Source organism: Cheilinus undulatus, linkage group 17, assembly GCF_018320785.1.
Source record: "Cheilinus undulatus linkage group 17, ASM1832078v1, whole genome shotgun sequence".
NCBI classification, from domain to species: domain Eukaryota; kingdom Metazoa; phylum Chordata; class Actinopteri; order Labriformes; family Labridae; genus Cheilinus; species Cheilinus undulatus.
In genome coordinates, this window is record NC_054881.1 from 20,607,123 (window position 1) to 20,620,997 (window position 13,875).

General features: G+C 39.5%; 1 protein-coding gene across 4 annotated transcripts in view; it reads left to right on the forward strand.

Moving 5' to 3' along the window:
• Positions 1–13,875, forward strand: part of LOC121525448 (calsenilin-like) — a 39,409-nt gene that overhangs the window by 8,976 nt on the left and 16,558 nt on the right. The window contains exons 1-4 of one of the 4 annotated variants that reach the window (XM_041811450.1): positions 4,368–4,560; positions 4,680–4,767; positions 12,332–12,506; positions 13,348–13,350. In XM_041811450.1, the coding sequence (XP_041667384.1) occupies positions 4,762–4,767; positions 12,332–12,506; positions 13,348–13,350 (184 nt within the window). In that variant the 5' untranslated portion in view covers positions 4,368–4,560; positions 4,680–4,761. Of the gene's footprint in view, positions 1–4,363; positions 4,561–4,679; positions 4,768–12,331; positions 12,507–13,347; positions 13,351–13,875 lie in introns of those variants that run through there. The other 3 variants (XM_041811453.1, XM_041811452.1, XM_041811454.1) reach the window with 3 other exon arrangements.

Sequence of the window (13,875 nt, forward strand, 5' to 3'; positions counted from 1 at the left end):
CATAGACAGTGATTGGGAAAGGACAGAGCCTTTGAAAAAAAACTTGGAGGGTGATTGGATAAACGTTCTGTCTATCACATCTTTACGGGCCAATCACAGCAACAACACACGAGACATAGCCGCTCCCGAGTAGCACTCACACGAAGTAGGAAACTCCATACAGAACTGCATAATGTCAACCATGGCGACTGTAGACATGTAAGTACACGACTTTTGTCGTTTTTGAAAAGAAAACAACTCACTGCTGTTCTTTATTCTTCTTTTAACGAAGAAATGTCGTCAAGTTCTGATAGAGCTGACACTTAAGCAGCATTCACGCTGATGCCCTTGCCATAGTTGCACCGCCCTCTTGCTGCTGCTTGCTCACGTCACAACTCCGCCGTGCCCAAAAGTACTGCCCCTCGTCGCTGATTGGTCCTGTCACTTTCTAACCGGTCCCAGCCCTGGGTTCAGATGGGAGCTTTGCAAGATGGATTCGCTGGTGAGAAACACGGAAACGGGCAAATCCATCTGATTTTCAAGGTTCCATAAGATCTGGGAACTACAATATGATATATCCTAGCTACTGGCTGACTGTGGCTTTCATCTTCATTTTTTGTGTAAACGGGCAAAATAAGTATGGTAACATGCTATTTTAGGGTGGTTAATTTATGAAATTAGCTTTTGAAAATGAGAAAATGTAGGTGTTGACAATAACCTCAAGGCTGAGGCTTTTGGCTAAATCCATTGATTATATCCTTTTTAACGTATCTTTTATCAGAAATGCTGATAGGGATTATTTTCTGTTGTCTTTTATTGACAGCCTTGGCACGTTTTCAGATCCCTTCCACTGCTCCATAAGCCTCTTTAAGAAAACCTGCCCAACTGCTTTACATGCTAATAGCTACTTTGATTGTAAATGTTAGACTTTGAGGTGAATTTTCATGCCTCAGATCTCTAAAAGGATGAGAATCAGAGGTTATTTGTGGCACAGCTGCAGATAAAGTGTGAATATGCTCTCAAATGTGTGCACCCATGCATGTGAGTGTTTGTGGCCAATTCTGAAAATGTAACATTTATGAGGATAGGAAAAAAATAAATAAAAGACTCTCACCACATACATATGCATGGACAGACACACAAGAGGTATCTGCACAGAACACACACCCTCAATTAAACTCTGTGCTGATGCGTAAGGCACTAGGGAAGCTGACGGCTCTCTGGAAGTTGTGTTTCCAAAAATAACCACAGAGTCTGCAGGAGTGAGACAGACCTGTGGGAAGATAAGAGGCACAAGGACAGAGAGTACTAAAATATTGAATTTCCACCGTTTGGATAATTGTAGGTACGTGATAGTACAGATAATATTCAAAGTTATTATTTCAAATGAGAATTTTTTAGAGGGAAATGAAGTATTATAAGGTATAATGGATAACGTTATATGTTGATGATAACATTCTGTCTGTTTCAAATATCTATACATTTTTGCTAGCTTGCGAGTTTAGCCCTGATGATAGCCCAGCTGTTATTTTCATAGAAAATCAAAGGAATACACTCACACCCTTAATGGGTGCTGGACCCAACACAAACAATCACACAGAAGCAAGAGGAAGAGCATGTTGGCTGGAAAGTCACAGTTAATTACATCTTGTAACTGGAGCTTGGCATGTATGGACCTTTTTTCACTTCGAAACAACTTTTTTTGCCTCTAATCTTCAGGGGTTTTTTTAGTTTATGAGTAAATACCAGTAAAACTAATTAAATTTCCATAACCTACATTTGTTGAAAACATCAGAAGCAGTATTAGATTGCTAAAAGGCTCAAGAACAAAACCCTAATAAACCATTTTAAAAACATCAACTCCTAGTAACTGCATATTAGCATTATTAATATAAAAAAATTAAGAAATACATGCTAAAGTTAAAACAAGCTAAATGTTAAAATTAGCTTGCTAACTTCTACTGTGTATTCCAAATACATCTGTTAGCATAGTGTACTGCAGTATACATAAATGTGTGGTGCACAGCACTCTCTAACTGACAAGGTTATTTTGTCCTAAATTTCACACTGCCATTTTGTACTTACCTCTTCTTGTCCTTCCTTCTTTTTGATGGTTTATTGTCACTGGCATCAGTTATCCGACGTACTGGAGCTAATACTAACTGCTGCATTTTTACAAATACTTTCAACTGTTAAATTATCTGTCCTGAAGAACGTACTACAGTAAAGCTGACAAAATATCAAACAGAAATCAACAAACACCATAACATTAATACCTGATTAAAATGTGCTGCCAGTGCTAGTAGCACATTAATTACATAGCGGATAGTAACATGTAACCAACATGGTGCCCTTTTTTTGCATTCTTCTCAGTGTGAACACACTTTGCACACTTATACGCTCAAATTATTAAGCATTTACGACTGAAGTACGCAATTTGCAACACATCACATGATTCGAGATATAAATAGGTTAAAGCATTTACCTCTGAAGGCAGCTAGCATGCTAATATTGTTGTTAGCTCGTTTTGTGTTGTTTATCACTGTAACTTTTTATGTTTTTGACAGTTGGAGATGGGTACCATAAAAGAGTTTGGATGTTTTGATAATCCAGCACATTCTGCAGTGGTCGCTAAATGGATTTGAGGGTGCAATTTTCCAACATGTCTAATAAAAATAAAGAAGTAAAACAGCTAGTTTCATATCTAACTACATTGTCTTTTGCTGCTGGATGACATGAGATTATAACAGAGATTTTTTTTGTTGTTTTGGGTAACTTACAAATTTACCCCAGTAATTCACCCCAATACATCAACTACCCAAATTCCAGATTCAACTCACCTTAATACAGATGTAAAACATTTTCTGTAGTGACAAATGCATATAAGTATGAGTGGGCTCCTAAACTGTTATGTAAAAGTCTTTGACTTTTACAGCAACCAGGCCCCATTCTTTTTACAACTGTGTTCAGTTACCACAGATGTTTTTAATACATATCTAAAAGTAAGAAATGTTTGATTTTGCATCATCCATTTCATCCTTCTATCCCTTCCCCCCTCTTCTCAGCTCTTCATCTCTTTATTTTTTGTCAAATTCCCCCATGACGATGAAAAGTCCCCCCTCTCCCCCTCCTCTTCATCCTCATGACTTTCATAGAATTTGAGAGGAGGCACTTAAACTAATGCAGAGGCAATGTCAGAGCATATTTTGGGAACAGGAGGCAGCTTCCTGCTCTTGTATTCATTTTCCTTTCAAGTTATGTGACACTGTGGATAGGAGAAGGTGCACAGAACAGAATAGTGATGACTGTTTGGGTTGTAATGTCACATTACAAGGTCTAAATAAAGGAGTTAAGCGGCTCTACATAATTATGACACAATTATTTAATGCATGAATTTTGTTTGTTTAAAGTACAAAGATATACTTGTGTTTTTCTGTGTTTTGTGAAAATTTGATAAGAAAAAATAACATTTAGTCTATTCTTATATAAAGTAAGCATTAAAATACAGTTTTGCATGAATTTATTAGTGTCTTTTTGAAATGTTGTTATTTTTATCTTGCAATTTTTGTAACCATATGGATACATACATATATACCTTTGTTTTTTTTTTTTCTTTTTTTCGCTAGAATAGAGACTCTCTATGTAACAGTAAAAACTGTGGCCAATTTAAACTGACTAAACAAAAATTTGTATTTTAACCGGCAGAAAGTGCAATCTGCTTTTGGCGTCTTTTCTTCTTTATCAGAAGGTTGAAGAAGAGACCTCCAAATTAAAAGTATAACTTCGGCCATGTCCAAAACTGCTTAGCTTTACACTAAATGTGACATCACAAAGAGCAGTGGTCAGTGGTAATCATTAAAAATCAGGACTCCAGTTTCTCACATTCCAACCAATTCTCTGACTGGGAGCAAAACTTCAGCTTGAAGCTTGCAAGATGCAACCTCCAGACGCATGGAATTTGGCCTGTCCATTGGCTTTTGCAAGGTTGCCTGTAAGCATGCTTGGTTTTTAGTCTCAGCGGGCCCTGTGATCTGGCTGCAAGTCCAGGATGCACACTGCCTTTCCCCCAAGACAGATGGAGTCAACCCCAGGCCTTTGTGACCCCAAACAGGACAAGTGGTAGACATAATGGATAATAGATGACATTAGTTTATCATATCAAGAGTAAATGTATCATATCATCATAACATCCCTAACAGAGACACATTACAGGTGCATTTATAGCAAAATCGGGTGAAAATGTGTAAAATCTAATGAAGTAAAACTTGTTATTTTTATTGGCCTATCTGAGCAGAAAACCAAAGCTTACAGAGCTGAAAAACTCTTCATGGACTTTATGAAACACAGCCAATCCTGTTTAATTTCCTCAGAGACTCACTCTGTTGTTGCTGTCTGAATCTGGAGCCACACAGCATCACAGCAGGTTTTAATATGTCTGGCACTTCTAATAATATTTGTCACGATGTAAGGACCTCCAGCACTCCTTCTGTTGTTCTATAAATTGTTTCTCTCCTCTTCACTTGTTGAGAGGACTGCTGCTCTTTTCTCTGCTCCACTGACTCGATCATCCACGCTCTTCAGGTGGGCTTTTATCCTACAGCTGTAATGATGATAGTTTAATAGTGCTAATCCTTTTGTCGGTGCTCCTCCTTCATAAGGTGCTGCTCTCTCTCTCTCTCTCTCTCTCTCTCCTCTTGCAGCTGCAGATCAGTGGAGGAGCGCGAGCGCAGCAGGACTCGTTGCAGCGACATTTCTGCAAACAGGGACTCACACCGAGACGCAATGCAGGTGCAGTAACATGTTTTATTACATGTTTTAATTACTAGTTGCCACGGTAGGCTAGCATGCACGATAGCGTAAATCATGCTAATATGCTGCATGGCATTGGTAACCTGTGTTTGTGCAGCGAACTTGAACATAGTTTCCAATATGTCAGCACCTGAGAGTCATTAAACTTAATTAGTATAAAAAACGTAGTTTTTCCGGTATCTCCAGTGTTTAACGTAGCTACTCGGTTCTTTTTGTATATTTGTTCAAAAGCTCGAGTGCAATAAAACATTTTGTTCAAGTTGGCTACTAAACCTGTGGAGTTCGTGTATGTGTCTGTAAAGATGTTTTATCTGTGAAATTAAGGGTTATAGTGACAGTATGAGAAAGAAAAGTATGCAGACTGTGCCATTAACCTTAAATATCGAGATTTTGTCGTTATTATTGCAGCTTCTATGCTGCTACTTTGATTTTGTGTAGTCATCTACAACTCAACGTAGCGTACTTTTGGATAGTTCCGTTTAGAAATTGTAATTTATTTAATTTGTTGTAATTTTTAAAATCACGTGACCTATATCAAAAATGGGGTGTAGCTGTATGAAAAGAATGTGTTCATATCTTTTTTAATACAAGCATTAAGGATGTGATTGGAAAAAAGACAAATAGCTTTATTAGTAAAATAGATAATAGTAATACAAGTAAAGACTGGATGGAGATTCCTAGCAGGGTATTGTTGATCATATGGAAACATTTTCTAAAATTAATTTCTCTAGTTTCATTACAACAACCTAAATCAGTTTAACTGGATCCATGAGAGGGTTTTGCAGTCTTAAAAAACAAAGTTTTAATGATGGCGATGCACAGATTGTGAAAATTAAGACTGATTCCAAAATTTTAATTTAATAAATTGTTGATACGCATACTGAAGCCTGGGCAATAACATGTCACAGTATTTTTCTTGCTCTTTACAGTAACTGGGTTATATCCCAGTATTACAAAATTAAAAGAGATAACACACTTACATAAATGTATTCAGGCATCACAACTAGGGGTCAACTGATACTAGTTTTTCAGGGCTGATACTGGTCCCGATTATTAGTAGTTCATGAGACTGATAACCGATTTTTGGATCCGATATGCATTCATTATGTAAAAAATGTACTTAATATGGAAAACATAAAATTGCATGATCCAAAAAATCTATGAAAAATAAACATCTGAATGACAAACTTTGCAGGGGAGCTAAAATAGTACACTTTAAGAGGAAGTGATTTTGGCCGAAACTCGAAATGCCAAATATGAGATAAGAAAGATGACATACTCGTCTCATGTCTGATTATGGGATCATAGAAAAATGATGTAAGTCTCTCTGTGTTTACTTCTTTGTAACTGCACCTGTGGTTTTAAGTTTCATTCATCTAATGCTGAGGTGTGTCAAGCTGTAGAAACACCATATTTCCTGATGTGGGCATTTCCAGTTAAAACAACCCCAACAACTACAGACTTGATTGTTAAGAACTTGCTGGAAATAGTGTGTTCATCATAACTTAACTTATGTGACGTTCCCACTGGAGCTGATCGAAGGCGAGCCGATAAAGACTGGTGTCCATTGCAGGGTCAGTCGACATGGTTCTGAATGCCGGTTAGAGCCTTTCCCACTGCCGACAGGAGCAGATTGTTGACGTGTTTTAACAGGTTTTTTGGCCAGTGGGAAAGGGGTATTAGCTTTGTACCGGCGAGTTTACACGGTAACAAAGTTTTAAGCTTCTGTGGCCTCTTTTAACACCACTTCTTTGATTTTTCATGGACTCAAAACAAGGAAGTTATGAGTTAACACACACCTTTAAACAGCTGTTTGAGCTGTTACTGATAGAATTCTGCCGCCCTGTGTTAAAGAGGGCCACATCAATCTAATACGGTATGAAGCCAGGCTGACAGAGACGCTCTGCAAAGTTAACATTGCTGTCATACAGACATCAAACTTGGAGAGGAAAGAATACGTTTTTCCTGTTTACTACCTGCACATTAATTACAGAGGCACAGGTGGGTAACGCTCGTTTAGTTACCCAACTGCTCTTAATGCCAGAGCGAGACACACTGATGACTGGGCTCTCGCTGCTGTTTGTCACACATCACTCTGCTACACTAATGGCAGCATTAGTTATGACTCTAGTGGGCTCTACAACTCAACCAGTGTATTTAAAGCAGTGATGATGATGTTGCAAAAATTAATTCTGTGCCATAAATTTTACCGGTGGCGTTACTGATAATGGTTTACCACCCACCACTGATATCACTGCTTTTTTTTTTTTAATCACTTCTACTCATGTAACAACGCAAACGTTTTGTCTCATGTTTGACCATGAAAACAGATCAGAGTCTGTCAGCAGACATCACCTGCCAACATAAAAACTCATTTTGATTCAGAAGTTTAGTGTGCTAGATGCAAGCATTAAGTTGCTATGACACAAAAGATGAACACTGGGAACTCCTGACATGAGAATAGTGTCAACTGATGTATAACATTATGATCACCAAAATGCACACACACTTTTGCCTGACTAGGAGGCTTCACACATGCTTTTTGCTGAGTGCTGTTAAACAGAGCAAGACATTTTAACTCAACTTTTCCCAACGTCTATCTTTTATTTTGGATGTGAACATTATTTTTACTTTGCACACAGACACAAAATGATTCCACAAAAAACAAAAACTACCAGGGTCAAAATTATTAGCCCCCCTGGCGTTAATAGTCAGTAGTGTCTCCTTTTTGCTGGATAACAGCTGTAGTTGTTTGCTGCAGTTTTCAACAAGTCTCAGACACACCTCCTGAGGAATCCCAGCCCATTCTTCTTTGGCCAATGGCCTTTGGCGGCTAATAATTTCTTCCTCATTAGTAGATAGATCAGTTGACTATCTGATTAATTAATTAATCAATTAATTTATGTATTAATTTTGACTGCAACCACCCCTTGGTAGCATAGAAGTGAATTTGAGGCCCAATGTCTATTCAGTATCAGACTGAATGCTAATGGGAGTGTGTGTGTCTGTTTGTGTGCTCCTAAAGTTAACATATGTGGTGATGAGTGGAGGATTATCTCCCACAGTGATGACTTCAGTGATCAAAAGGAGCATCACACGACTCTGCGCACTTGGCTTCTGTATTTTTAATAATGCAGTGCTCTGATGTTAGGACCAAAAAGACGATTTTCTCCTCACATCTTTAAAGCCACTTCAGTTTTAGACTCTTTCTGCTGTCTCACCTGATTTTCAGACTGAATCTTGTTTGAGTAAAACAGAGTGACTGGATGTGTCTTTAAGTCAGATTTTTATGTGGTTTTTAAATGATGATCCTCCAGTATTGGGGTTTTACTTCATCTTTAACCTCAGCCTGGCAGCCAGCTCTGATCTTTTATTGATGCTGTTTTAAGGAGTGTGAATTATTGAGCGACATCCTCTATGCTCTGTATGCTTTGGCATCTCTTCATATTCAAATAGGGGACCAGGGGGACCGAGACGCTCCCCAGATAGTCCTTCTGTCTATGTTCTCTACAAACTCTTTACATCACGTTCTTATGGAGCTCTTATATGAAGCTGTTTTATTTATACAGCCTTTTAACACAAGCGGGGGGAAGACTGCAGAGACAAAGAAAAGGGGACAAGAGCATCAAGAAAACAGGATGCAACATACAAACAAGAAATAAAGAACCCTTGCACAGATCTAAAACCACAAGACAAAGTGTAAAGCTGAAAATAAAAACACAAGTTTGCTACCTGAGAGAATATTCAAATAGGAAAGAGGAGCAGCCCCTGAAAGTGTCACTGTCATCACCATATCATCCTTGGATTATTTTACAGCACACCAGCAGGGCTATTTAAATCCACCAACACAGAAATGTAAGTCTGTATTATAGCTGAAATATTAATCTGGACAGAGAAACGGCGACTGTGCTTCCAGTGTGAGACGAGAAGATGATGTAAAAATAACCAGAAAGAAGAGAGCAGGCTCGTCCCTGCTCTCATCATGTAACAACAAAATTAGATGTTTTTCTCTCTCTCTGTGTCCTGAAACTTCACACGTTTAACCTTAAAGACTTTCAGTCTTGAGGCTGATCTTGGTATGGGTATCACTGGAATGGGCCACATGCATTCCTTCATTAATACTGTATGCTTCTTTTTTACTGGAGTTGTCTTTTCAGCATTTTAAGCTGCTTGTTCCTTCATGTGGAAGACATCTCGGACCTCCATGACCTACAGAGCAAAACTGATTTAACCTTGTAAAGAGGATGGCTTGGCCAGATTCTATGTCTGATATCAGGCAAATCCATCCTGCAAAGCTCCAATCTGGAATGATAGTGCCAGATCTGAAAATTGACCTGACCAATCAGCATCGATTGAGGAGAAGCTACATGCGGGGTATAGTTGTACTGTACTGGTAGCAATGTTTGGTAGGTTATTTCTTTGTTGTAACAATGCTTCTTGGCAAAAAATCTTATACCATTGGAAAGCCTGTTTATTACCCTTTAAAATGCTGCCACATTTGTAAGGATCATGCATTTGTGAAATGAGCAGCAGAGCTGAGTATGTGGGTTGCTCCCTGCCCAGACAATCTGGAACAGACTGCACACAGCCAATCTCCGGTCTCATCGGGTGGCCAGGAGGCCTACCATGACTGCCCTTCACCATCAGGCCTGTTTGTGCTATTGTCAGCAACACGTGCACTTGAACCTGAACGTGTGGAGGAATGTTATGTTCAGCAGTTGGATTGGTCAAAGTATGGAGAAGACGCGGAGAACACTACGCTGATTGCTAACATCTTTTGGTGGAGGCAGTGTAATGCTGTGGGGCGGCATCTCCCTAACTGGAAAACGAGGCTTGTCATCATTGGAGGCAATCTCAATGCAGAAAGATATCGAGATGTGATTCTGCAACCAGTGGCAATCCCATAACTCCACAGTCTAGGACTGAACTTATCCTCCAAGATGACAACACTCGCCCCCACAGAGCGGGCTTTATCAGAGACTACCTCCAGAATTTGGGAGTGGAGAGGATGGAATGGCCTGCCAGCAGTCCTGACCTCAACCCCATTGAACACTTGTGGGATCAGCTCGGGTGTGCTGTTCGTGCCAGAGTGACCAACACAACCACGTTGGCTGACCTGTGACAAATAATGGTTGAACAATGGGATGCCATCCCACAGCAGTGTGTGACCAGGCTGGTGACCAGCATGAGGAGAAGGAGCCAGGCTGTTGTGACTGTGTATGGTTCTTCCACACACTACTGAGGCTCCTGTTTGTTAAATGAATAAATTGTTAAATTGCCAATATGTCTTGTTTCTTCAGACTTCAATCATCCAATCCACCAAACACCAAACAAGAGTCAATGGCAGAATCATCTGTTTGGCATTGGCAGAGAAGATTTGGCAAATATTTCCTGGGCACAACCCACATACTCAGCTCTGCTGCTCATCCCACAAATGCATGTTCCTTACAAATGTGGCATTATTTAAAAAGGTAATAAACAGACTTTCCAGCGGTATAAATTTGTTGCTAAGAAGCATTGTTACAACAAAGACATAATGTACCAAACACAAATTTCGTTACTTTTTGTGCTAAGTTTATATCTATGTAATGGATATACAAAACAATCTATCTGGTGTGTCAGGTTGATAAATTGCAATTTTTTTGTCATATTATGTGAGCTTTCAAGTGTGCAATATGGCTTGCAGAATTTCAGATTCATTTCATTTTGTCTGCCTCCTTTGTTTGTTTAAACTTGTGGTTAAACTACCAGAACTCACAACAAAAGTTTTGCACATATTACTGAAGTTTTAGATGAAATAAGCATGAAATACTTCCAAACTGCTTAGTCTTTGTTGGCCGCTTCCCCCATGTTATGTTGGCTCTGCTAAGCAAATGCACAGGCTGTTTGTGCACTAAGAAGTGACAAAGTGCATGCATGTCCTAGCTTTAAATACAGGATAGCACATCCCTCCTGTTGGCAATTTATTTAGTGTATAGTTTGCATTCTGCTCTACTTTTGTCATCCTTACTTTTGTGAAAATACCACCAAACTGCACACATGGCTCTAACTTTGACTACATGCTCAGATAATGAGAGGCTGACATGCTTTTAAATGACACCCAGTACCGAGTATCTGCAAAGTTTTCTAGGTATGAGTACTTAGGCTTTATATCTGCGCTGATATTGGTATCAGTGCATTCCTAGTATAGATCAGCCTGAAGGATCAGCCTCAAGTCCCAATACACAGTCCAGCTGTCTGAGTCGGGATTAGGCCAATCAAATCAGTGTGTTCTTAATCAGAAATAACTCCTGCTGCTAATCCAGCTATCACAGTTACAAATCAAAAAAGCAAACCTAGGTCCAACCCCAACATGATTGAATAATAATACAAATACATGCAACTCCTTCAAGAAGTGAGAAGTCATACCAGTTTGGGATTTAGAGAGATAGTAAGATAGGGCAAGTTAGATGGTAGATGCTAGTTTTTAAATCAAGTTTAAAGGCTTGCGAGATCTTCTCGTTGACAGGACAGGGTGAATCTTACAATTGCAATGCAGAGGAATTTTATTTTCTGTATGTCATACCAGTTTGAGGTGGTGTAAAGATCCATAAAGGGGGAGAGATAAGGGAACAGAGTGTAGCGATTGCCAAAATGAGCTAAACTCAAGATGGTGGAAAATGCTCACGCTTGGTTGGCATCATAAATAAGAGTCAGCAGGGCAGCTTAATGTGATTTCTTTGTACGTCTGTTTATATATGAGGCTGAAGACTCAAAGTCAGGAGTGTCCAAACTTTTTCCACTGCCAGCCACATACATAAAATTACAATGATGTTGGAGCCACTTTCACAACCCTCACCTTTACTATATTTAAGTCAGTAAATCCAAACCAGTGTAGGTTAAGATATGCTTATTGATTGGATATGCTTTAATGGTAAATTAATGGCTGACAAGGCAAATAATCAGTTATTTTGGGGATTCTGGGGAGGCGATTATCAGTGTTTTCTCAACTGAGTCACAAAAAAACACTTTAATAAATTCTTCTTGACAAAATGTTTGTTTACAGAATTAGCATGGTAGCACCCCCTGGAGCTTCATCACAGTCAGTCACAAGTTTCATGTGTTTATGAGGGCCATAATTAATTTTTAGAGTTTTCTGCAGGCCAATGAAAAATGGACCAAGGGCCACATTTTAGCCCAAGGCCATAGCTTCGACACGCTTGCTCAAAATGTTTTACTAGACATTTAAATACATATTTTCACACATACAAACACAAGAATCATAATTGACAGCTACATGTTGATGCCTAGGTATTTCCAACAGCTAAGGACAATTTAACACCTTCCTCAAAGTCCGTTTAAAAGACTTAGAGCCCTCCCTACTGATTAACTAGCTTCAGTATGGGGCTTAGGCTCCGCCTCCCACATGTCAACAGATGGGACACGGGGCAAACTTTGAAATGAAAATAAAAGGAGGGAGGAGGAGGAAGCTGAACCCTTTAGTTTGGACTTTTTTAATCTTCCTATAACCTACTCTTTACTCTACTTCTTATCCCTTCCTCAGGGGAACGAAAAGGCTGTGGATGGCGGTCTGCTTCCTGACGCCAATGGAAAAGACCCAAACCCACCAGGGCAGACAGAGGGCTCCAAGTGGCAGAAACCTCGGCTTACGCGTAAATCTCTGATGAAATGCTGCCTTGTCAAGTGGATTATCGCCAGTACCACGCAACAAGGGCCAGGTAGAGGCACATAAACACAGACAACACAGTAAACTGAACATCTGCATGATTGTGTGTGACAGCAGGGCAGGAGGGACTCTCCTTCAATCTCCAGCTCTACAGAATACATGAATTTTAAAGCTCCTGCTCCATCTACTGCATATATCTGCTGTATGTTCTCGCCCTTTTTTTCCTCTGTTCAGCGTGCAAAGTGCAGACGTCTCTTTTCACCAAACGCCAGTTTGTTTCAGCGGCTAATCAGTCATCGGATGATCCACTGTCAGTTCTTCTCTGACCTCTTATTCTGTTTCATGGAAGTCAGTTTGATCCTCTACATCTTATCCTCCCTGTTTAATGCTTACTCACCCTCTGTGCTCTCTCTCTCATACAGAGCTGTTTTTGTTTTTGTCCGCCCACTTTACCTCTGAGAAATAAGAAGAAATGGTTTATCTTTACCTACACCATTCAAATAACTTGCTTTAGGAGAAAATAATCAAAAAGACCATGAAAAAGATATTATTTTGCATGTTTTTAAGATGAAGAGCAGTGTCTTCTTCCATGCCCCGATTTTCTGGCTTTCTCTAAATTATTGACATTATCCTGCTGTGGGGCACTCGACTGTGAGCGTGCACTCGACAAGCAGCACTGCAATCTGTCCAAGCAACATCACACATCCTCCTGTAAGAGCAGGAACAAAGTCTTTGAAGAGTCAGATTAATTTCCCCCCTCAGATTCTTTCATCTGCACGGTTAATAAACACGGTGATGAGCAGACAGACGCTCCTGTGCTGCTTCCAGAAATGACTCACTGCCGTCGTCCAGGCCTGTCTCTACTGCTGACTTCTGTCTCTGCCAGCAGACAGATGGTCATGTTGATGAAAACAGTAACAGAACAAATGCTCTCATGGCTGACATCACACCAAAATATTTTTCTCTGCATGACAGTTACAGAGCAGCCCTGCTCTAATTTGGACTCCAGCAAAAGAAATGGTTTCATAAGAGAAGCTTTTAAGGGCATCAACATTTGGACTGATTTAGCACAACATCCTACAAGCTTAAAAACACAATTTCATTAGTGTTTTTATTTATGAAGATGTTAAATGTCTGGAAATAAATGAAAGTGTAAGCAAACAACTTGACTGCCATCTGCTGGTCTATTTATTTATAACATCTTTATGTATCTTAGACCAGTTTCTTTACACTAATAAGTCGTTTCCACCGAGTGGTCTGGTTCAGTTTGGTACAGCTCGGTACACATTTATTTTCTTTTCCTTTTTGTAACACTTATGAAATATGAATAATTATGGGCTTTTATGTCAAACATATAACACAAGGTTAGACTCAGGCTAGTGGTTCGGCTCTGGAGCTGGGTGAAAATTAATAGACGGAAA